Raw genomic sequence first — 22,809 nt, forward strand, 5'->3', positions numbered from 1 at the left:
AAGACTGCAATTCTTTCTTTGTGTTCACAATCCAATTCTGTCTTTTTTTCTTCGCGGCACGCTTCTTGTTGTCTCATCATGTCCATCATCGTCTTGACCAAAGCCTCCATAAGATTTGGTGCAATCCTTGGTGTAGATGGGGAGGGGGGAGGGTTGGAAAAACCTCCTGGTGGGGAAAATTCTTCTTCGCCACTTCCATGCTCATCACCTCCATGCAAAGTATCCATTCCGCTTCGGGTGATGACCATACATTGAAGTCTTGGGTTCTTAAATTCACGAGGAACTTGGGTTCTTGTGGTTCTTGGGTTCTTGAGGTTCTTGAGGTTCTTCTTTAGCTTGCAATCTGTGTTAGAGAAGGATCTTCTCTTACCCGAGCTCTTCTCTTTCCCGCGGGCGCAGCGCTTGGCGGCCTTGCGCTCACACCAAGGTTGCTTTTTCCTACCTCACGTCTATTGGCCGGCCGCTAAGTGCACGGTCCGCTCTCAATGAGTGAAAAGAGAAACAAGGGGAGGCTAGACAAGCCCTTCTTCCTTGGGTTTCCCGTCACTCTTCAAAAACACGATGTAGGAATCGACACGCCCAAGTGGACTTGGGTTACATGCGACTGCAACAAGCAAAAATTTTTTATGTGGTTCTTGTGGTTCTTTCCTTGAGTGATACAAAACATTGCCAAAGCTCTGATACCAATGTAAGGTGCAGCAGATGTGAATGTTGAACTTTGCTCAAGATGAGTGCTCCGAACTGTGCTCAAGGGTTCCTTTTACTCACGGAAGGGAGAGCCTTCCGTTCCTTTAGTGAGAGAGTGCAAATGGTCACAAACAAGCGGTAAACATTGTGAATGAAGGTGTTGAGACTGCTGAGATTGAGAGATAGAGAGAGAGGAATACGACACCAGAATGTTGTCAAACCCTCCTCCGAAGGCCCCACTCTCTATGGCGAGAGCTGTCTACTATTGATTGCAAAAATCTCTACAATGCTATGGACTGTCGACGATGTCGACAAAAATGAGGATGACGACGAGACAGGCTGAAATCTGAAAACGCCAAGGGTTGAAATCTGCAAATCTTGTATCTGCTGAATTCTGACTCTGTCGGTGATGATGGCGAATGCGACGACGACGACGTGCTAAAAACGGGCTGAATTTGCAAACTCTTGCTGATCTGACCGTACGGCGAGGATATGCTGCGGGAAGGCGAGATCTGTGAGGTTTGGGGGACTATTCTGCGGTGTCTACATGCGGAAAACTGAAAACGCTGATGCTAATGATGGATCTATCGTAGAGAATCTGCAAAACACTGGTGTAGGTCTGCAAATGCAAAAACGCTAGGCTAGGTGTGTTGGTGCAAAAACGCTAGGCCTGTTCTGCTTCTTGATGCAAAACGCTAGGGAGTCTACAAAGATCTGCTGTCGCGAGGCTTCATCTGCAACTGCAAAACGTTGGGCTGATCTGCAAATGCTGAAAACACTGGCTTCTTTGGTGGCTGAAAACGCTAGGTTGCCTGCCGGGGAGTCTTGCTGAGAAGGTGCACTGTCGAACGCCTGGTCCCTACTGAGAAGGTGCACCGTCAGACGCTGGTGCAGGTCTGCAAATGCAAAAATGCTAGGCTAGGTCTGTTGGTGCAAAAACGCTAGGCTTGTTCTGCTTCTTGATGCAAAAACGCTAGGGAGTCTGCAAAGATTTGCTGACGCCAGGCTTCATCTGCAACTGCAAAACGTTGGGCTGATCTGCAAATGCTGAAAACGCTGGCTTCTTTGGTGGCTGAAACGCTAGGTTGTCTGTCGGGGAGTCTTGCTGAGAAGGTGCACTGTCGGACGCCTGGTCCTTGCTGCTTGCCAGAAAGTGCTAGCGCTAGGTTTTTTTATATACTAACTTACAAAGTTTGCCCTACCCAGTTTCCCAACAAAGTCACTTATTTATAATAAGTGAAAAATGGCTAAAATAGGGAAAATAGGTCTGTGCACTGTAAAAATGCTCTTGATGGGTTCTAATGGTAATATTATGATCATGCTGTGTGCAACCAGAGGATATGCATCTACTCTAAGTGCATGGACATGCACGATCTGCGAACAAACTCACAAAAGTGCCAGAACACTTCCTAAGCTAGGCTAACTGAACCCTTGTCATGAAGTAGCTTGTCCACGTACACATAGGGTTAGATGTGCACGTGACAGGGAGGGCCACCTCCACAAAGTTTTGTTGAGGAACCAAAGGTGGTTGAGTGTTGCTTTCATTTAATCAGAGTTGTGGGCATCAGTGGAAGACTTGTGTCATAGACCCCTAGCCGACAGATCTTCTGTCACAAAGTGATGACGTGGCATGCCCATCTAGAAGAGAAATGGCCGAGTGGACAAGAGAAGTTGAACCAATCAAGCTAAAGAACTTCTGAGCAAGGGTCGAGGGGTCTAATCCTAAAATTCCGAAAGTTTGAACTCTTAAGGAGCATTTTTGTAAAACGCGTTGACATGCTGACGTGGCAATCCGAATGGAAGATGATGTGGCATGACTGTATGGATTTTTCAGGTGTTTTGCACTAGGGATGCCATGTGGCAGGTTGTAGGTATTTCCGCAAATTACGCTAGCTGATTTCAACGCCAGCTTTTGGGAGCATATGCTTTTGGGGATTAGTGCTTTTGGGGCTCTGCTTTGAGGTATCCCTTGTACTATTTATAAGTGCCCCTGGAGCCTTACTCTGCAGCACCTGGACGCAAAGTCTGAGAGCAAAGGACCCTCGAGAGTTGTACTTTGCGACTCGTAATAATAAAGAAATACCGGAAGGGGTGCCAGTCTTTGGGGCCATTGCTTCTGGGCACGGAACTTCACCGTGCCGTGTCGACTCTCTAATCTCTCTAGCTAAGTTCACTGATTTTGCAGTTTCTATCTGTGTGTTGCCAGCCACGGACAAATTTTCGGCGAGGGAGTTTGCCAGAGCGGAGTACAAACGTCGACCGGAGGTTGATACGTGTGTGAAGATTGATCAAGTACTCCAGAGACCCTAAATTTACGAAACACTCGAAGATTTAGTCGATTGATGAGATTCACTCGGATGGTGTGAGGCCATTGATTCTCCTCTTGAGCTGCGAAGAAAGCTAAGAGACAAGCGGAGTGCAAAAAAGTGGAAACTATACTCGTAGAAAGAGCTGGCCAAAGCTCTTGACAAGAAGATGAACTAGATAACGAAAGGCCAGAAGCACTCTCAGAAGAAGAGGAAATTGATGGATTTCCCGGTCATTTGTGCGGGAAGTCAACTTTTGAGGTGGCTAGCAGATCTAAGAAGTGTGCTTGTTTTGAGGATGACCCCGATTTTTCTTAGTCTTCAGAGACTTCCAATGGTTCGTCATTCTCTAGTTCCAGTGAGGATGAGAAAAGACGGAAGAAGTGGAGAAAAAGCAAGAGAAACAGATTTCTGAAAAAGTCGAAAGTCGAAGGCATGGGAGGCCATCTAGTAGTTCAGAGGAGGAGAGCTCGTTCTCTTTTGACAATGAATAGATGAGCAAGAAGACCAAGGAGTTCAAGGAAGGGGGGGTCATGACTTCAGGTTTGAGACGTTTTTCAAGCTACTAGGACACTCATCGAGTCCTTGAATTTATACAGCAGTTTGACGTCGCCTTCCTCGGAGGTCGGTTCTCGGAACACTTCAAGGTGCGAAGGGTGGCATCTTGAAAGGAGATGCATAGACATGGTGGTCCACTTTGTTGTTACACAGAGAAGCACCTATGACGTAGGTAAAATTCAAGAAAATTTTCACGTTAACTTGGATTTCAGAAGAATATGAAGGAGATGTCATCACGGCTTGGCATCATTTGAGGATGACTAAGAAAGACACATTGGATGACTACTGCCAGAGGTTTTGGGATACTTATTGGCCATTGTCCTCGTTTTAGAAGATTATTTTGAGGGACCACATTGAGGGGTTTTGCTGTGGTTTGCCAAAAGAGATTCAACAGAACTGTCTGTAACAAAAATCAGACTCTATTCAGAGACTCATGGACATGCTTAGCAAGGATTTAAGATGCAAGCCGGCTCATTGACTTATCCTACGGACATGACAATATCCACCTCAACATGGCAAGGATTTGCTAGTGAAGAGAATGAATCAGGGGAATCGGACGACAACTCATCACATGATATTGGAGCAGTAAAGGAATCAGATGGTAGTGGATCTGAGGGTTCCGACGAACTACGGAAATCGGATGCAAGTTCATCAAAGGATTCCAGAGAAGAAAGGGGATGAGATGATAGTGCGTCTCAGGGTTCTGACAGTTGAGACTGACGTGCCAGCGGATAGGGGAGGCTAGCGAGGCTACCCATGGGTCCAAGGGCACAATGAAAGAAAGTAAAAGGGTATCAACTAGTCGATTAGAGAATTCCATAGATCCAGATTGGGGTGCCAAGGACAGGGAGGCCAGCAGGGCTACCAACAGGTCACAGGACACAAGAAAAGAACAGAAAGGTAAGCTAGGTCCACCGGATAATTTGGTCAAGGGTACTTTTTGGCCCTCAATGCAAAGTGGATGGAGGAGAAGAACATCGCAAATTCTCTTCAGAGAGAGTTGTACCTTGAAGCTTTTGGCTATTAGCAGCATCTATGCCAAAAGTTACCGATGAATCAATACGTTGAATCTAGTACGGTGTGGACGGCACAAGAGGAGAGCCACTCCACTCCTTTGTCACAGATTTCCTAGATTAAATAAAGTCACTAATTTCTCGTTGAGATTTTAGGGTACCGACACACTGACAATAATTTGCGGAATGACTTTATGAATGTATGTGCACTAAATTGGAAATTTCCTGTGCTCTTTCATGTGTGTATTGTTAGAGATATGTGGAGAAAGATGAGATGTTTGCAGCATTGTGTTTGATGAATGATTTGAACTTAGTGCATCTAGACATCTGTTAGAGATCAACGCGATTTGGATGGCTAAGTGAATGAGGACTGAATGAGATCTAGTGCATCAAGATGTCTATCTAGATGAGATGACTGGATATGGTGTGAGTGCATCCATAGTTGACACGTACGGTCACGTACGAAGACGTGCGGCACTAATCGAACTAAAAAAAATTAGACGTACGTTGAAGTAACGTAACGATACAAAAAAATAAATCATATATCTTTTAGAGCCTTTAGTCTATTATGAGTCGTGACATAGACCTTAGTAATGTAACTACTTAGTATTAAGTACTTACAACTTAAAGGAGATGTCTTACAAGTAAGAACATGGGAAAATTACCAAAATACCCCTCTAATTTGAGGAAATTCCCAAAATACCCTTGTATCTATTTTGGTTGGATTGTTCAAGATTTTCTAATCTTCATTTGTTTTTGACAATTGAGATCCATTTTTGAGTGCTCAGCAGGTAATTTGTATCCAGTTACCATCGCAAAAAAGGCAATTATGTCTAAAAATAATGAAGCAATTCATCTCCAAAGCCAATGTAACCAACTCAAATTGTAGTTTTAGCATCTTGCACGATAGACAATCACTCTTCTTGTGACGACCTACAAAAAATTTTATTTTTCGAGAAATTTACTCTCGCAACCAAGGGTATTTTGGGAATTTTGGAAAATTTGAAGGGCATTTTGGGAATTTATGACAAAATATCGGGGGTATTTTGGGAATTTTTGAAATTTAAGGGGTATTTTGGGAATTTCCTCAAATTAGAGGGGTATTTTGGTAATTTTCCCTAAGAACATTAAAGATTTGGCCATGGACATTGGAAACGGCAATGTTCGAAAAAAGAAGATCATGATTGCATTTGATTTTATAATTCATTACATAAGTAGAGAGTCGAGGCTCGAGAGATACAACTGACAAAAGTAGTATAAAAAAGTAGTGACACAACTCAGTCTCATGGCCCATGGGTGCAAACTTTAAAGCATAAAGAGAGAGTTCTAAGTGCTCATATCGCTCTCATCACTGGAGTTGTGGTCCGAGCTTGAGCTAGAGGTAGGTGCATCATCCTCATCACTACTTGCATCAGATGCACTAGATGCAAGACCATAATCTCCCTCACTAAGGATGTTGCCCTCATCATCAAACTCTGGCTCTCTAGGATCCGCAGGCCTAGAAATGGACACATTCTCCAAAGTGGTGTCCGCCATAGTAGATCCGCTACCCGAGCCTCGCCGCACATAGGTCCTGGGTGTCTATGCCGACGCTCTTCCACTCCCACGAGCAACCGGAGTGGAAGCTCCTCTACCTGTAGTTGCCAAAGCTCACACAACCACCTTCTTGCGGGACCGTGCGCGAGAGACATGGCGATCAATCTCCTCCAACTCCAAGTAGAGGTCTCGAAATATTTGCTTCTCCTGTGGATCGTGATCTTTGTTGAGACCCTTAAGAGTCTCAATGGAGAGCTTGCATTCATCTACATTCACCTATTTGTCATTTACAACATGCAGGAAGATTAATGGAGTTAGCAATTTGGCATGCCAAAATATGAGCACATGATACATCATACATCATACATGTGAAAGCATAAATAAAGAGTATGATGTAGCCAACTCAGTTACCTGCCTAGCCATTGGCATCTCATGTATGGACTGCAACATGCGTAAATTGGAGCGACAATAGATAAGTCTCTATAATTGCTTCGTAGAAAGCTTGTTGCGGATCTTGGTGTGTATAAGAGAATATGCCGACCAATTTTGCTCACATGCGCCCGATGAGCAATCCTAGAGCACATAGATGATAGAAGAGAGGCATGAGATTTGAATTATGGGAATTGAGAGGTGATTCATGTCACATGAATGTCAAATGATGACATGATTGAGATTATAAATTTATAATTTATGATATTATGTATAATATATATGATATACCTGTCCAAGAACCCTCAATGCCACCCTTTGAAGGTGAGGCAATTGATAGCCAAAACATTCCCACCAAAAAAGAGGCTTCACTAACGAATCCCTCTTCCAACACACCGAGGAAGCGAATGCCGTGCCTCTTTGGTCTGATGAGCTCTTGGAGAAACTCTCCATGGCGTTCTTCATTGAGTATCTTTGGAAGGTACTTGTCGCGCTTATCTTGAAGTGCTTGATCCGCAAAGATGGATGGCTTTTTGAAAGGCGGATGCAAGAGGGCGGCAAAACCATGGATTGGTCGCCTCATCCAATCCCACTGCTTTTTAACAAGAAAGAGAATGTCATCTCTCTTTGGAGAGTCCTCCAACACATCACTACAAAGAGAGAGAGAAAGATAGTCAAGCATGGAAGGGTAGAACCGTAGATGGAAAAAGACAACTTACAATGTAGATAAATCATAAGGTGAAATGTTTACCGTGAACCATCGTGTGCTCCATCAAGAATGGTGGATCTCTCAATCTCCTTGTAAGCCTCTTCCATGAAGTGGTAAAGGAGACCTACGGTAGACCCTTCCATGTCAGTCATCCGAAGCACCTTATACAATGGCAATACCACCATGACAAGACCCTTGACCTCTTGCCAAAACTCCTCCTTCAAGCAAAGCCGTTGGATGGCCTTTGCATCTTGTTGGGATGATTGGGTCTCTTCTTCAATCCATGCTTTGAACTCATCCGAGACCATTGTCTTTTGCAAGTTGGTTCGCACATCATAGAGGCGCTCAAGGAGGAGCCACATAGCAGCAAAGTGTGTTGCGGAAGGCTTCTTCAACTCCAAGCTGGAGTAAGTGCGATATATCGCAAGTACTCTCACCTTTTTGTTGATGAAGTTGACGATGGAGAGGGCTTGGGATAGAATGTCCTTCACCCAAGGTAGGTCACCAATGTCCTCCAAGAGGAGGTCAATGCAATGAGATGCACATGGAGTCCATACTATGTGTGGATACTCCGCCTCTAGCTTTTTGGCCATGGAAGCACAATTGGAGGCATTGTCGGTGATTACTTGAATGACGTTGCTTGGACCGATCTACATATGGAGAAGAAGGGAAAGTGAGAAGAGCCAAGGCAAAAGACAAAATTGAAAATAGTAGATACTTGAGAGTGGAATAAAAAATTTTACCTCTTTTATGGCTTGACGGATGTGGCGGTAAATGAAGGCACCCGTGACCTTTTTCCCCCTTGCTCTCGCATCAACCGCTTGCAAGAAGTAGGTGCCAAGAGGGCATGAGACAAGGATATTAATGATTCCCCTCTTCTTACGGTCACTCCATCCATCGGTGAGAATAGAGCAACCATACTTTTCCCATCCGGCACGCACGGGGTCAAGAGACTTGTCGATTCGTGCCCTCTCTTCATCAAGCTTCTTGGTGCGCATGTCATGGTATGACACTCCCGTCCACCCCTCACATGGACCAACCGCGGCAATAGCCTTCACCATGCGTTTCCAACGATCCGTGCGAAGAATATGAAAAGAGAGATTGCACTCAATGATGGTGCGTGCAATCTCTATCTCCGCTTGTCGTTGCCTCTCTTTGAGGAAAGACAATGGACGGAAGTTCTACCCACCGTTTGTGCAAGAATAGCTTGCTTTGGAGGCCGCCCACCCTGACTTCTTTTGCTCTTCTTTGAGACGCTACCTCCGTCGGTGGAGGCCATGGTAGCGGCGCCGGATGCAACGGACATTGATGGAGAAGCATCCTCTCCCAAATCGGAGACATCATGGTCGGGCGGGACCACCTCCTCCGATGCCTTTGCAACCCCCTTGCACATCTTCAAGGGAGATACTTTGCTTTGCACTCTTGGAGAATGTCGTCGGAGATATTTGGACAAGGGCCCGCTTGCCCTCCCATCTTGGTCAAGTGGATGATAAGGCGGGTGGCGCTTGAGGTCATGGTCTTGGGGCAATATTTGCAATACCATTTGCAAACATTTTGCTTACTCTTCACCCTTTCAAAGTAGCGGCAATGCTTGGTGAAGGCTTCATGAAGAGCGGGTGGCATTATGGAGAGCTTGAGGGATGGGGAGTGATGAGAGAACTTCAGAGTAATGGAGAGCTTGAAGGAGATGGATGGAGATGAAGGGAGCTTAAGGAATAATGGAGAGCTTGAAGGAGATGAAGGGAGCTTGAAGGAACAATGGAGAGCTTGAAGGAGATGAAGGGAGCTTGAAGGAATAATGGAGAGCTTGAAGGAGATGAAGGGAGCTTGAAGCCTTGATGGAGTGTGGGGCTTGAAGCCTTGGCCCTTGATGAATGGAGAGAGCTTGAGGGAGCTTGAGTAGGGAAGGAGATGAATGAGAGAGCTTGAGGGAGATATGGAGAAGAAGAGAGGGTGGGCAACCTTATATAGGTTTTGAGGAGAGAGGGAGAAGAGGGTTAAAGAGAGAGCATGATTCAAAATTCAAATTTTATGTGCCATGGCCATGGCCCATGTGGCTGTGTGTGTGTGTGTGTGTGGATGTTGGGGGGGGAGAGAGAGAGAGAGAGAGAGAGAGAGAGAGAGAGAGAGAGAGAGAGAGAGAGAGAGAGAGAGGCTTGATGGCACATTGGCATCATGCATAAGGGCTTATAATGCCCCAAGGCTCCAAGGTCCCCAACGTTCAAAAACTGCAACCGTTAGGCGCTAAAAAATCCGCAAACTCAAAATGGTCAAAAAGTTTCGGCAACGGTCAGAATTTTTAATTCGGACGGGTCCCGTACGGAACGGATGGGATGGGACGAGACGGAACGGACGAGACGTTCCGTTCGACGTACGTGGACAACCCTGAGTGCATCAAGAGTTCCGGAAGGATGAGATGGCTACACAGTGATCTAGGTGCATCAAGAGTTCTGGAGAGAATGAGATGGCTAGGTTGAATGATTGAAACACGGTGTTCAATGTGAACCAAGTGTGTGATTTGTGAACTGCATGCTATGTGGATGTATTGTCTTGTGGGGATGGTCATGGGTATGCTTTGCTTGATTGAAATGTGAAAAGAAAGGAAATGCTAGTAGATCAAGACATCCGTGAAAAGATCAGTGCAGTCTCAATGTGATTGCTAAATGGTTGCAATGTTCAGGATTTGTATCTAAGACCCTCGACAGAAATATGATTGATCAGTCATTGATGTCTTTGTAGAAGTATTGAATTGGTGGAGTCTGGTGCATGAGTACATAGAGTCAAGTTCTATTGAAGAAAATTTCTGTCCTTTGGCTGGATTTACAGGCGTGATAGAGGGTGATTACAATTCTTAAAGAGGGGTGATGCCAGAAAGTGATGACGTGGCACGCCCATCTTGAAGAGAAATGGCCGAGTGGACAAGATAAGCCGAACCAACCTAAGAACTTCTAAGCACCGGCCGAGGGGCCTAATCGAAAAGTCCCAAAGTTTGAAGTTTGAGGAGGATTTCCATGAAACGCGTTGACATGCTGACGTGGCAATCCCTACGGACGACGATGTGGCAGGATTGTACATTTTTTCCGCGTTTGGTTGAGGATGCCATGTGGCTGGCTATACGGATTGTCACAAATTACACTGGCTGATTTTAGCACTAGCTTTTGGGAGCATATGCTTTTGGGGCTCTACTTTGAGGCATCTCTTGTACTTCTTATAAGTTCCCTTGGGGCCTCACTTTGCAGAACAGTTGGATGCAGAGTTTGAGAGCAGAGGACCATTGAGTTGTACTTTGCGACTAGTGATAATAAAGAAATACCGGAAGGGGCGCTAGTCTTTGGGGCCAATGCTTTTGGGCGCGGAACCCTGCTGTGCTGTGCCGTGCCGTGCCAACTCTCTCTCTCTCTCTCTCTCTCTCTCTCTTTCTCTCTAGTAAAGTTTAGTGATTTTGCAGTTTGTGTTCGTGTGTTGTTATTGATTTCTTGCCTGGAAGTGTCCAAGCATGTAACATCTTGAGTCAGGACATTGGCGGCTTTGGGCTTGGGAAAGCCATCCTTTGGTGCGAGTATAGTGGGACCCAGGGAGTGGTTTTGGCGGGATTCTTTACTCGAGGCAATCATCCGGGTACCCTTTTCTTCCAGTACACAGCTCGGCTTGGTCGCCACATACCGACAGCACGGAGAGAGGCTTGTCCTGCTACAATGTCTCATTGGCAGGAGGAGGGTCTCACGTCCGAGTTCTTGGCAGGATTCTGGGAGCACGTATGGGACAGCAGAGAGCTGAGGCGTGCCACCATGTTCCAGTGGCTAGTTGCACATCGAGCTATTGCAGCGAGAAGTTGGTTGGTGCACAGTGGCCTCTTGGCAGTAAGTGCCGCTTGTGACCACCACTAGTGTCACTGTCTATGGGACTGCCCCGGCCCTCCTGTATCACAATCATCGTGCTGACAGAAACCATCTCAAAAGCAAGTGCTACGCCAGTGAGTGTGGACCCAGCTGCAGCACCCCCAAGTGTACTGGCTGGCTGCGGGGTCGAGCCTCAAAGATGTGGAAGGCAGCGGGTGCGCCAGATGATCCTTAGTGTCAGACTGCAAATAAGCTCATCCCACCGGCGGCGATTGTTCGTGACATTTGGCTGGAGTTGGTCCATACCCTCAGGGGCTTTTGCGCATATCTATGTTTTTAGCATTCAAAACCTCATATTATCATAAAATGCAAGCTATGATCCATGCCCAAGAATTTCTTTTGCGATTGCTGGAGAAAAAGTAGTCAAATCAGGGGCTCATTTCTCTTGCTTTTTCAACCTCCGGAAGTATGGGCTAAGATAGGTTTGGGGAGCATCACAAAGGCCTGCTAGCGAAATATTGACGAAGTGATGATGTGGCTGGCTGGTCCACAAAACGCACTACAAATCATGGGTGCTGACGCGGCAGTTTGATCTGCAAAACGTGGAAGTGCTTTTGGGTGCATGTTTTGTACCTGATGCTTTTCAGGGCCTCGAGCCTTTAAATATGAACCTTGGGGGAGACCTCTGGGGTTTTTGCAGTTGCAGATTTGGAGAGTCTCTCCTCGGTTGTACCTTCTCAAGAGCAATATAAAAGAAATACCGAAAGGGGTGCCAGGATTTCGGGGCTAGAGCATCTGAGAGTGGAACTCCACCACTATGCGTCTATTGTGTGGAATACCTCTCTCAGTTTTCAGTTGTGTTGAGGTGCCGAAGTCTGTTCAAGTTCTGTCCTTTTCAGTTGGCACGTGGTGCCTGTCTGGTACAGGGAGTGACACGGAGCTGCCATGTGACAATTTGCTTATTGAGTCTCAGAAGGAATCACCGGAACTCTTTGGTGCATTTCCAATCAAACGTTAAGTTGGCAGCTGTTTGACGTAGTAGTTTTCTGTAGTTGGAACTTTATAAGGAAATACTGAAAGGAACACCAATCTCTGGGGCCAAGTATCTCCCTTTTCCTCTCTCTTTCTCTCTTCATGTGAAGTGTTGGATTCCATTCTTAGACCTCAGGTCCCAAGACCCTTATGTCAATAAGCTGCAAGAAAGACTAAACTACTACTTTTGGGTCCATGATGGTGTTTTCCTTCCCTTTAGTGGTCCCACAGGCCGGTTTCATTTTGCATCATGGATGTATAGCCTAGACTAGTAGCACAGGTGTCTTTGGTCTCGTATCAATCTGATTCATAGATCATGTGTTGTGCGACAATGTGCACTCTCTAACCTTGTTTGTTTTGCAGGTACCTTTTATGATAATTTTCAACTAATGATGACTTGTCATTTTAAGTAAGATAATTTGACACAGCATTTTCATAAAAATCTTAAGACTCAAGCGGTAATAAGTATATAAGCCACCCTTCGGCTCTCTAGTTCATCCATGTGGAGACAGTAGAAGAAGTTTTCAGCCAAAGGTGCCCTCTACTCTAGAGCCTAGATCACTGCCCCTGTCCTAGTGTTTTGCAAGAGAAGGGCGGATCTGCAACTTCAGCCTTCAAGTGACCCCAATACTTGCAAATTGGTTATGGAAATCGGCCAAGCAATCTGAGCCATACCAATTTCTTTAAAAATTGGTGTTGTATTAGTAGGACACGTGATCTTTGGGTCACCTTTTATGATCCGCTGTACTAACAAGGAGAGAGCAGTGGTTAGGAGGGGCTATCTATGTCTCTGGACACCTCCCATGTGCATGAGTGTGTGATAATAGAGTGAAGTGTTGGCTGTCCAACTTGAAGAGAGGTTCGTGCATTATTGCCGCTGTTGTGCGCTACCTGAGTGCAGCTTCTGCTGTCCTTTGGAAACTTCATAGTTAGGATTTCTTTACATCAGGAACCAGTGTTAAAACCTTCAATCCCAAAGAAGTTCCTGCCATTAATTTTTTCCAGAGACTTGGTGGCTTGTGTTTATGCTATTTCTAATGGAACAGCTTGCCTACTCTACATTAATTTGGTATGATGCGTGCTCATTTTAAGCTTTAAAGTATTTCCTGCTTTACTTAGACAGGCCCTCTTTTCTGTGCAGATAGAGAAGCACGTTCATGCAAAGTATTGTGAGAATGAGTTTGGCCATTTTCTTCTTTCAGGAAACCAGCATATTCATGGACAATTTTACGTTCACCTGCATCTCTTGGTATCAGAACTACGGCAACTTCTGAGCAAGCTCCGAGACCAGATACTTCCTACTCATTACCAGGCATGGACACTTCTATTGAGGAAATATTATTAAAATAATTACTTTTATGTGCGCCAGCTCCCACTTCTTGTAGTTTGTGTAAACTCGTTATCTAGGCATTCAAATACAAAATAGTCATTGTAGGGCTTCTGTGTTTCTGTAATTAATTATTTCGACATGCTCTTTTGTAAATGTTTGGATGTAAAGGTTTACTTTTCCATCTTTTTACTGGATTGATAACCAGACATTACCAGTTTGGAGCTCCCCCCAACTGGAAGAGGCTCCAGAGTTGGAGATACCACCATTGCCAGCAATGCCAAAGCTTTATCCGATTGAGGGCCTTTTGCCTGTGCCTTCTGAAGAGGATGAATGCATACCATGTGATTTAGAAGCACCAGTGTTCAAACCATCAATCTCAAAGGAACTCCCACCATTGATTTTGCCAGAACCATTGAAGGTCCCTCGTTTAAAGCTTCCAATCATGGCGGCTCTTCTGGAGGATGAGTCTAGTATTGACTATGGCTCTTATGAGGAGGCGGCTTTGCCAGTTTTTGTGCTGCCTTGTCAAGATCCTCTTCCTGTCTGGGTTGAGCCAAGTCTAGCTGAGCTACCACAAGCACCTGAATATGTGGTTCCAGAAGTCATTCCTCCACCTGTTCAAGAACCGATTCCTTCATTCAGAGTCCCTTTGATGGATCCAAGGCCTTGTGAAAAAGCTTACTATGACCTTGACAGTAATCAGAGGGGAATATGTGACGGTCTTTGCAGCAAGCATGGACACAAGCATCACTTTGTCCCAGGGCAACAGAGGAGGGAACCATGCTTTGCCAAGCCTCCACCGTTGTTACCTCTTCCTGTTCCACCATTCCCTGGAGCTGATACCATACTTCTTGATAGCAAAGATGGTGAATGCTTGGCCTCGACAGGTTTTTTGACTGAAGATTGTAACAACATAGTTTCTGAGATGATTTCCAAAAGCTGGGTCTCTGCTTTGCCAATTGTACACGAGCCATCCTTTGAGCCACCTTTAATTGAGTCAGTACCAGATTTTCAGCCTCCCACAGTTATAGAAGAACCAGTGTTTGTGCCACTCTCATCTCCCAAACTTCCACCTTGGAGAGAACCAAATCCACCAGCTCCATTGGGATGGCTTGTGGGTCAACGGCCAATTTTTCTGATAGATTGTGGTTCTGCAATGGCAGGAGAGCGGATGGAAGCTGTTCAGCGATGTCTTCGAGAATTATTTTGTCCAGGAGGACAGGTAATTTGTTGAATGATTTTACCAGTGCTAATCAAATGTAGTTGCCCATATAAGGACAAGAGGGTTATGTCTTTGTTTGTCTTCATCAAAAGAATAGTTTCTTGCTGGATGTATGGAGATTGTTATCTATAGCTTGTCTTGAGTAGCTACAAGAAGACTTCAACTTTGCAGTTTTCTTTGAACATATGTACAACAGTTTTAATTCCTATTTTACATTCAAATTTTGCTAGGAACTCTCTTTGCTAAATTTACCAAGCAAGCTATTCACAAATCCATAACTGACCTTGCAAGATGCTGCCAACATTGTCAACACTATGTATGATACGGTAGATGTGAAGATTTAGGCCTTTTAAACTTGTTGTGCACTGCATTATTCAGAAGTGTTGTTTCTGGAGCACGTAATATGATATGTCCTCTCTATTAAATGATGTGAGATATGTGGCACGTGTGTCTGCATGAGGATACATGCAAATTGATACTCTATCTCAACCTTACATTTGTGCAGTCTGCATAATGCAGCTTCACAAGTCATGTCTATGGCATGACCTCCAAAGCATAAAGAGAGGGCTAATCTGTCCATGTGATAGGCATACTCTTGTAACCATCATGCCACTAAGGCATGCCCCACTCTCAGGTACACCTGATTGGAGGCCTTGAAAGCAAGTTATGGGACTTTAAAGCTGGTGGAGAAAGTGGATAGTCTAGAATAAGGCCTCTAGCACCATAGGTGAAGCCTCTCCTTTTTCTCTGTATATGTCACTAATGGATCACTCCAAATCATGCGTGAGGATTTGTGGTTATGTCCATTTTAACTTGCTCCATGATAATCCTGATGTTAGAATAACACATTGCGGAATCATATATACAAAAATGCTTGTCCCCACATGCGCGAGCTCGTGTGTGTATGTGTGTGTGTGTGTAATTCAATGTACAATCAATGGTTAAACTTATGAATTTGGGGGTGTTTATGCACACACAGCCTCGGGGCAACGTGCGGCTTTATGGTGTGCAATGTCTTCTTATCCTTGGATTGTCGATGCTTTCCTTTGTGGTGATTTTAACAATACGCCTGCTTCATCGGATAACACCACAGGACAGTCGCACATGTTGAGTGTGGAAGAGCAGGCTTGGACAGATCTTGTTGCACACGGATGTTGGATTTGTGGAGCCTTTTTCATCCGAATTTTTGTGGGTACACTTTTCAGCATAATGCTCACTCCTCATACGTGCACGACTAGATCGGTGGTATGTCCTAAATATGCAACAATATAATGAGTATGTATGCGAGATGAGCATTGACCACACCTTGTTACAGTTTGATCATGTCCCTGTTTTGATGGCCTTGCTCTTTGGGCGAATGCATGGTGATTAGTCTCTCTCTAGGAAACATTTACTACACATCAACAATGCCTATCTTTCACATGAGGGATTTTGTGGCATGATTCATGATATTATTCCCCCATTGGTCGCCCAAATGCATTTGGATCCTGATATTGCTTGGCATCGTTTTGTCATGCGTGTGCAAAGTGTGATTCAAGATTATGGCAAGCACTTTATGCTTCAGCTACGCAAGAGTGTTGAGATGCAAAAAATGTTCATTGAGAGCTCCAAATTTTAGTTGATATGGGTCTGTTGACTGGCTGTGAGTTGACAGCGCTTTGTCATACTTGAGTATGTCTGCAATATAATGACAACACAAACTAGATAAATGGCAGACTCGTGCTTGACATAGAGCGTTTGTAGATAAGGGATGTGGTTCGAAACTGTTTTTTAAGCACCTACATCATTCAAAGGCATCTCAAACCATTAAGAGGGTGAAGCTCCAATCGGGCTCCTGGACAACTTCGAAACGTGAGCTTGTTGATGCCATGACGTCGCATTTTGGGAATGCATTTGCTGGTCCTCCTCCAGTTTCTATTGAAACTCGTCGTGCCCGCCGACTTCTGTTATCTAAAGTGCATGCAGTTTTCTTGCCTCATGATGCGCAAGCGATGGAGGTCGATTTTACTGAAAATGAATTGCACTCAACATTGATTGCTCTTGGCAGATGGCGTTCCCCTGGTTGGGACGGACTCACTGTGGAATTTTTCATCTCCTTCTGGGAGCCCTTGAAAGAGCCTTGATGGATGTTGCATGGAATAAGCAGAATTTGCCATTGTCTTGGAAAGAAGGCTTGCTGAAATTATTGCCCAAGCAGGTGCTTTGCGAGCATTTTTCTCATTGGCGGTCGATTACCCTCTTGCTGGTCATATGCAAAACTTTGGCTAAGATGATTGTGCATCGCATCAAGGAGTCACTTCTTGTAGGTATCCATCCTGCTCAATATGGCTTCATCCCTCATCGGCAGATCATGGATAATGTCTTAATTGGAACGGAATATGCCAAATATACCTAGCAAGATGTACTCGTGATGCGGGTGGACATTGAAAAGGCCTTTGATACGGTACAATGGGATTTCATTGCTGATACAATGCGAGCCCTTGGATTTGGTCCTAAGATAGCCAATGTTGTATATTTCTTGTATGCTCATAGTTCGTCATTTGGCCTTCTTGATGGTGGCCTGATTGATCCGGATGCTCTATCAAGCAAGGTTGCCCCCTCATTGCTCTTCACGGATTGCAATTACCCTTCGGGAATGACTTTATTGGCCAGGCTTATGCTGATGACTCCTTATTCATGCCTTGTAATAACCAGGATGACATGCGGGAGATTATGCAGGCTTTGGATACATTTGGGCTTGTGGTTGGCCTTAAGGTCAATTTCAGAAAATCCAAACTACTGCCGATTGGCATCATCTTTTGTGGCGTGGAGAAATAATTGATTCGCATGTGATTGTCACACACTTGGGGTATCGTATTGGGTGAAATGTAACCAATACCCAGTGGATTGGGTTATGCAACGCCTAAAGGTAAAATTGCACTATTGGAATTTGTCGACTTGGCCGTTACATGTTCGGCTCCATATTGTCCAGAGCATAACAATGGCATATATTCAGTTCTATTTGGCGTTGTTACATTGGCCTCCTCCTCACCTTGAATCGCTTATGATTGATATTCTGACTCAGTTCTGGTGCACTGATTCCCGAAAGAAAGGCCTTTGTTTGTTATCTATGGAGAAACTTTGCATTCCAAAGCATATTTTGGATCTTCGCCGCCATGCTCTAGCGAGGAAGGCCATGTTGTTACCTACTCTTGCTCAACAGTCTCAACCACGGACAATCATGATTACCTCACTATGTCAGCATATTATCACATCCTCCTTCGGTCATTGGCAGACCTCCCTTTGGGAGATTGTATTTAGCAAGATGCATGGTCATATTCCTGGTTGCTCTATTACTTCTAGTTTACTCATTGCTTGGAAAGCGGTGACAGCTCATCTTTCATGGCATGGCAAACAACTCATCTTTCATGGCATGGCAGACAACATCCAGATGGGAATTCTATACGCTTGGAAAGCATACACTGGAGTCGGGCATTCTCATTTTCTCTTGTTGACCGTTCGCCACGTAAGCATACTTCCTTTCTTGTCGAGGAATATGTACGGTGGATAATGCGGTTGACACGTATGGGAATATGCTTCCTTTCTCTCAAGCGACTGAACGCTTTGGTTTGGGTGTGCATTATTGCCAAATTTGGAAAGAACTTCAGCAAATGCTGGCTGTTTTCCTACCCGTTTGGCCAATGAAAGCTGTATGACGGATTGGACTTTATGGGAAACATCTTATGATGCCATATCTGCCAGCAACATTTATGCCTTTCTTCCGCGTGATTCTTGGCTAGGTGATCATTGCAATGCGCTATAGTCGTTGCATAAATCTGATCAGTGGTGGAGAAAGGCTCTTACTGCGATTTGGAAGAGCCATTCATAACACTGCATGAGAGACTCATCTACATGATCGAGAGAAGCTTTGGACACAATAGTGTTCTCATTGAGTGCATTAACAGATGACGTGGATTCTGTGGGTTCTTTTGGTTCCTTCTTAGGACAAAATCTTTTAATGCGACCTTTAGTGTGACATTCAAAACATCTTTCTTCTCGTGCATATTCGGCTCATTCTTCAAGAGTTAACCTACCTCCTAAAATTCCTTGAACAGATTTTTCATCAAGCGTCAACTTAGGGGTTTCTTGAGTTTTAACCTCTCCTTTATCATCATTGTAAGAGTTCTGTGCTCTAGCTGTAGAAGAAGATGGATTACCGTCATTCTTACCATTTGTCTTACAGTGCGATTGATCCTGAGAGGTACTTGACTTGCTCTCCTTCGGCTTGCCTTGGTTATACTTCATTTCTTGTGCTAAGGCGATTCTGACGGTGTCATTATAGTCCTTAGGGCTGAAAACTTGCACATCGAACTTGATGTACTTGTCTAACCCAAAGAGGAAAGCCTCCTTGCGATCCTCATCCGACTTTCCTTGAAATGCTTGGTCTTCTTGCTCATTTGTTCATTGTCAGAAGCTATAAGGCCTCCTATGTTGTCTAGACCTTTTCAGAAATCTGCTTTTCTTACTTTTTCTCTGATTCACATACTTCTTGGATCTGCTTGCCACCTCTTCAATGTCAGGTGCAACTGAAGTGTTTAAGGATCTAGCTCGGATCTAGTACTCCGCACAAACACAAGGTTACTTTATTTCACTCGAAAAGAGAAACTAAATTGAGCACAATGAAGGAGAGTGAAAACACACACACACACACACACACACACACACATATATATATATATATATATATATATATATATATATATATATATATATATATATAGAGAGAGAGAGAGAGAGAGAGAGAGAGAGAGAGAGAGAGAGAGAGAGAGAGAGAGAGAGAGAGAGAGAGAGAGAGAGAGAGAGAGAGAGAGAGAGAGAGACGACATTGCATGTCGGGTCCCAGCCACCCTCTAGGCCCCCCTTGCTGTATGAGTGTCTATTGAAGATTTTTTCTGTCCTTTGGCTGTTTTTGCAGGTGTAATGGAGAGCGATTACAATTCTTTCAAGAGGGGAGAAAGTCACAAAGTGATGACGTGGTGTACCCAACTGTAAAGAAATGGCCGAGAGGACAAAAACTGAGCCCGAAGAACTTAGAAGGAATGGCCGAAGGGCCTAAAACTAAAGAGAAGAATAGATTTTCAATCCAAAGGGCTCAATTAATGGACAGCTGGTATGATGAGGAATGCTGGGACACTAGAGCTAGACTTCAGAAGGAGGTGATTTTGGGGGACATCACTCACAGGCAGTCACACATTGACTTCCGACGCCTAGTGCGGCGAAAGAAGAGGGCTTTTTTGGCTCGCCTAGAGCGGGATTTATACCAGCTATTCTTGAGTCTATTCTTGAGTCAGGACTCACGTGAGGCGTGGAGGCTCTTTCATGAGGACTCCCCCCCCCCCCCCCCCGTGCCATCACTTCTACAGAGGCTTGGGGCCAGTATGCATCATCTTTGTACACAGTTCCTGAGCAGCCCCCCCTTCCCGACCCCCCAGATCCATGCCCACACACATGTGCTTTTTTCACCGCTGAGATGGTGAGGAAGGCCATTGAGAGGATGAGGACTGGGAGAGCATATGATCATGATGGCCTAGTGGGTGAGCATTTCACGCATGCCAGAGATTTACTAGCAAAGCTTCTAGCAGTTATGTTTAACCGTGTACGCATCTATTCTTGAGCAGCAGCAGCTGACTAGATGGGCAGAGAGGGAGGGGATACGCGCAGCCGGGCAGGCAGGTTTCAGGAGGGGTTTTTCTACTCTTGACCATATCTTGACACTCAGAGCCATCATTGAGGAGGGCAGAGCGCATGGGAGACGGATCTATTGTAGCTTTGTGGATTTCCGCAAAGCATTTGACACAGTGCCCAGAGCTAGATTGATGCGCAGATTACGGCAGATGGGAGTACCCAAAGAGCTCATTTGGGGGGTCATAGCATTATACAGGTACGCACCCCAGAGGGTCTATCCACACCGGTTTACTCCACTATTGGGGTGAAGCAGGGCTGCCCGCTCTATTTGGTATGTATGTAGATGAGGTTTCTGACTACATTGAGAGAGATGGTGATAGAGGTGCACAGCTGGCAGGGACATGGATTCCACTATTGTTATAAGCTGATGATATTGTGTTGATCTCCGACTCTCCGGAGGAATGCAACGTCACTTGGATGCTTTGCATAGGTTTGCCCAAGAAAGTGGTTTGTCCGTAAACCTTGGTAAAACCAAGGTCATGGTATTTAATACCACCCCACAGTGGATTAGGAGGTCAGCACCCGCATTCACATACGGCCAGGAGAAGGTGGAGTATACAGATGCTTACACTTACCTTGGAGTGGTTTTCAGTGGGCCAGCATTCTCATTAAGGAGGGCAGCAGAGACTAAATTGACCAGAGTCCATGTAGCATTGGGTAGATTGGAAAGGAGTGTTCACAGGTTCAGTTTCAGGAGCCTCGGACGAAGCTCTGGCTCTTTGACACTCTGGTGGCTTCTGCATTGCTTTATGGAGCTGAGATTTGGGGACCTTCACTGGATCATCATGGGAGGACAGGCCGCAGTGATGGATGGGGGGACATGCAGAAGCCTCTGGTCTCTATGATCTCGCGGCTCATTAGAGCCAAGGCTTCAGTACCACGTGCTATTGTACGAGCAGAGCTAGCTGCCCCCCCACTGGTGGTTGGGGCGCTCACCAGATCTGTCTCCTTCATACACCGGATATGGGAACTTCCCAGAGACAGATATGCACGCCTTGCACTTGAGTCCTCTTGACAATTAGCCATGCAGGGAGATACAACATGCTGGTACGGGGAGATGACATCACGGTTTCAGGCGCATGGGTTCAACATAGACAGATTGCCCCCCTTCTAGTACTTAGTGGATGCGCCCTCTCTGACTCTTAACACATTCTGAGATAACCAGGCTCATTCGCCAGGATTGACTCAGCTAGACACCAAGAGGACATGGATATACCCAGCACAGGAGCTAGGCACGAAGATGGCTTTTCTACAGAGAGCATCTCCTCCAGCTTACGGAGGATGGTTTTGTGACGAGGCCCAGATACATGGACACCCACTTGTCTCATGGAATACGATGTGCTATTGGCCAGATACGCACGTCTTCACACCAGTTGCGGATCGAGACCGGGAGATACAACGGAATACCAGCAGAGGCCAGGACATTCCCCCTGTGTGACATCGAGCTTGAGACAGAGTTGCACTACACATGCCACTGCCCCGTCTACTACGAGATACGAGGCCGCTTCCATTGCTTGTTCAGAGAGGGCTTTGGACCATTCTCTAGAGTCATGTAGTACGAGGATCAGAGATGCCTGGGTTTGTTTTTGCTCGAGCTGTGCAGACACAGAGAGAGCCTGATGAGAGGAGAGGCTAGCCAGTCTCAGAGACAGATCACAGACTTCTTTAGAGCTGCCACTGGACACCCGGAGGAGTTACTACCACAGCAAAGCCCGTCGCTCTACACCAGAGGCATACTGATTGACCGAGCGACTGAGCTAGGGAGATCCAGACGCCCACGACTGCGAAGGACCACACAGCATTGACGGAGGCTGCATTAGAGGATTCGAGTCACTTTGGCTCGACATGCACGACGCCTGGTCAGACTACTAACCATGGAGGAGATTGATGAGATCCGCCAGCGACGGATGCTGGATCTCCTGTGATCTAGCTATCCTAGCTAGTTGTTTAGCCGCTTAGTCCACACCTTGCAGTTTAGGATTCCATAGTATTTTATTTTGTCATTTTGTCATCTTGTTACTTTGACTTTGTATCAGATCCACCACATTGTAACTTTCTGGTCTCATAGGTCACTTTGGCCTTTTGAAGACATTGATATAACATTTCATTTCATCTCTCTCTCTCTCTCTCTCTCTCTCTCTCTCTCTCTCTCTCTCACTCTCTCTCTCTCTTTCAGTTCAGTTGTTATTGAAGTGCTAAAAGTCTATTCAGTTTGTTCTTAATAGTTGGCACGTGGTGTCTGTCTTGTGACAATGGTATCAGAGCTTCAGGCTTGTGCTTTTATGAAAGCATATCGGTCCCACCAAAGAGAAGACAGAGCAAATCAGCGCTTCCAAGTTGTTCAAAGGATTTTACTTGAAGAGTGTTTGTTCTTAATAGTTGGCACGTGGTGTCTGTCTTGTGACAATGGTTTCGGAGCTTCAG

General features: G+C 45.3%; 3 protein-coding genes across 5 annotated transcripts in view; 1 reads left to right on the forward strand and 2 right to left on the reverse strand.

Annotated features, from left to right (window-relative positions):
• The window catches only part of LOC147463981 (uncharacterized), a 98,019-nt gene that overhangs the window by 39,192 nt on the left and 36,018 nt on the right, over positions 1-22,809 (forward strand). For 2 of the 3 annotated variants that reach the window (XM_086492159.1, XM_086492168.1), the window contains exons 3-4: positions 13,251-13,421; positions 13,645-14,661. In XM_086492159.1, the coding sequence (XP_086348285.1) occupies positions 13,251-13,421; positions 13,645-14,661 (1,188 nt within the window). The remainder of the gene's footprint in view (positions 1-13,250; positions 13,422-13,644; positions 14,662-22,809) is intronic. The other variant, XM_086492174.1, reaches the window with a different exon arrangement.
• On the reverse strand, positions 5,891-6,878 carry LOC147463983 (uncharacterized). The gene is made up of 3 exons (XM_086529900.1): positions 6,821-6,878; positions 6,655-6,673; positions 5,891-6,062 (listed from the first exon to the last, which is right to left on the reverse strand). Exons 1-3 carry the CDS (start codon positions 6,876-6,878, stop codon positions 5,891-5,893), a joined length of 249 nt encoding a protein of 82 aa, XP_086386026.1.
• On the reverse strand, positions 6,901-8,631 carry LOC147463984 (uncharacterized). Its single transcript, XM_086483210.1, has 5 exons — positions 8,539-8,631; positions 8,057-8,419; positions 7,281-7,888; positions 7,015-7,179; positions 6,901-6,964 (listed from the first exon to the last, which is right to left on the reverse strand). Exons 1-5 carry the CDS (start codon positions 8,629-8,631, stop codon positions 6,901-6,903), a joined length of 1,293 nt encoding a protein of 430 aa, XP_086339336.1.

The sequence above is a fragment of the Adiantum capillus-veneris genome, chromosome 2 (assembly GCF_014529385.1).
Source record: "Adiantum capillus-veneris isolate H3 chromosome 2, ASM1452938v2, whole genome shotgun sequence".
In the NCBI taxonomy this organism is placed as follows: Eukaryota; Viridiplantae; Streptophyta; class Polypodiopsida; order Polypodiales; family Pteridaceae; genus Adiantum; species Adiantum capillus-veneris.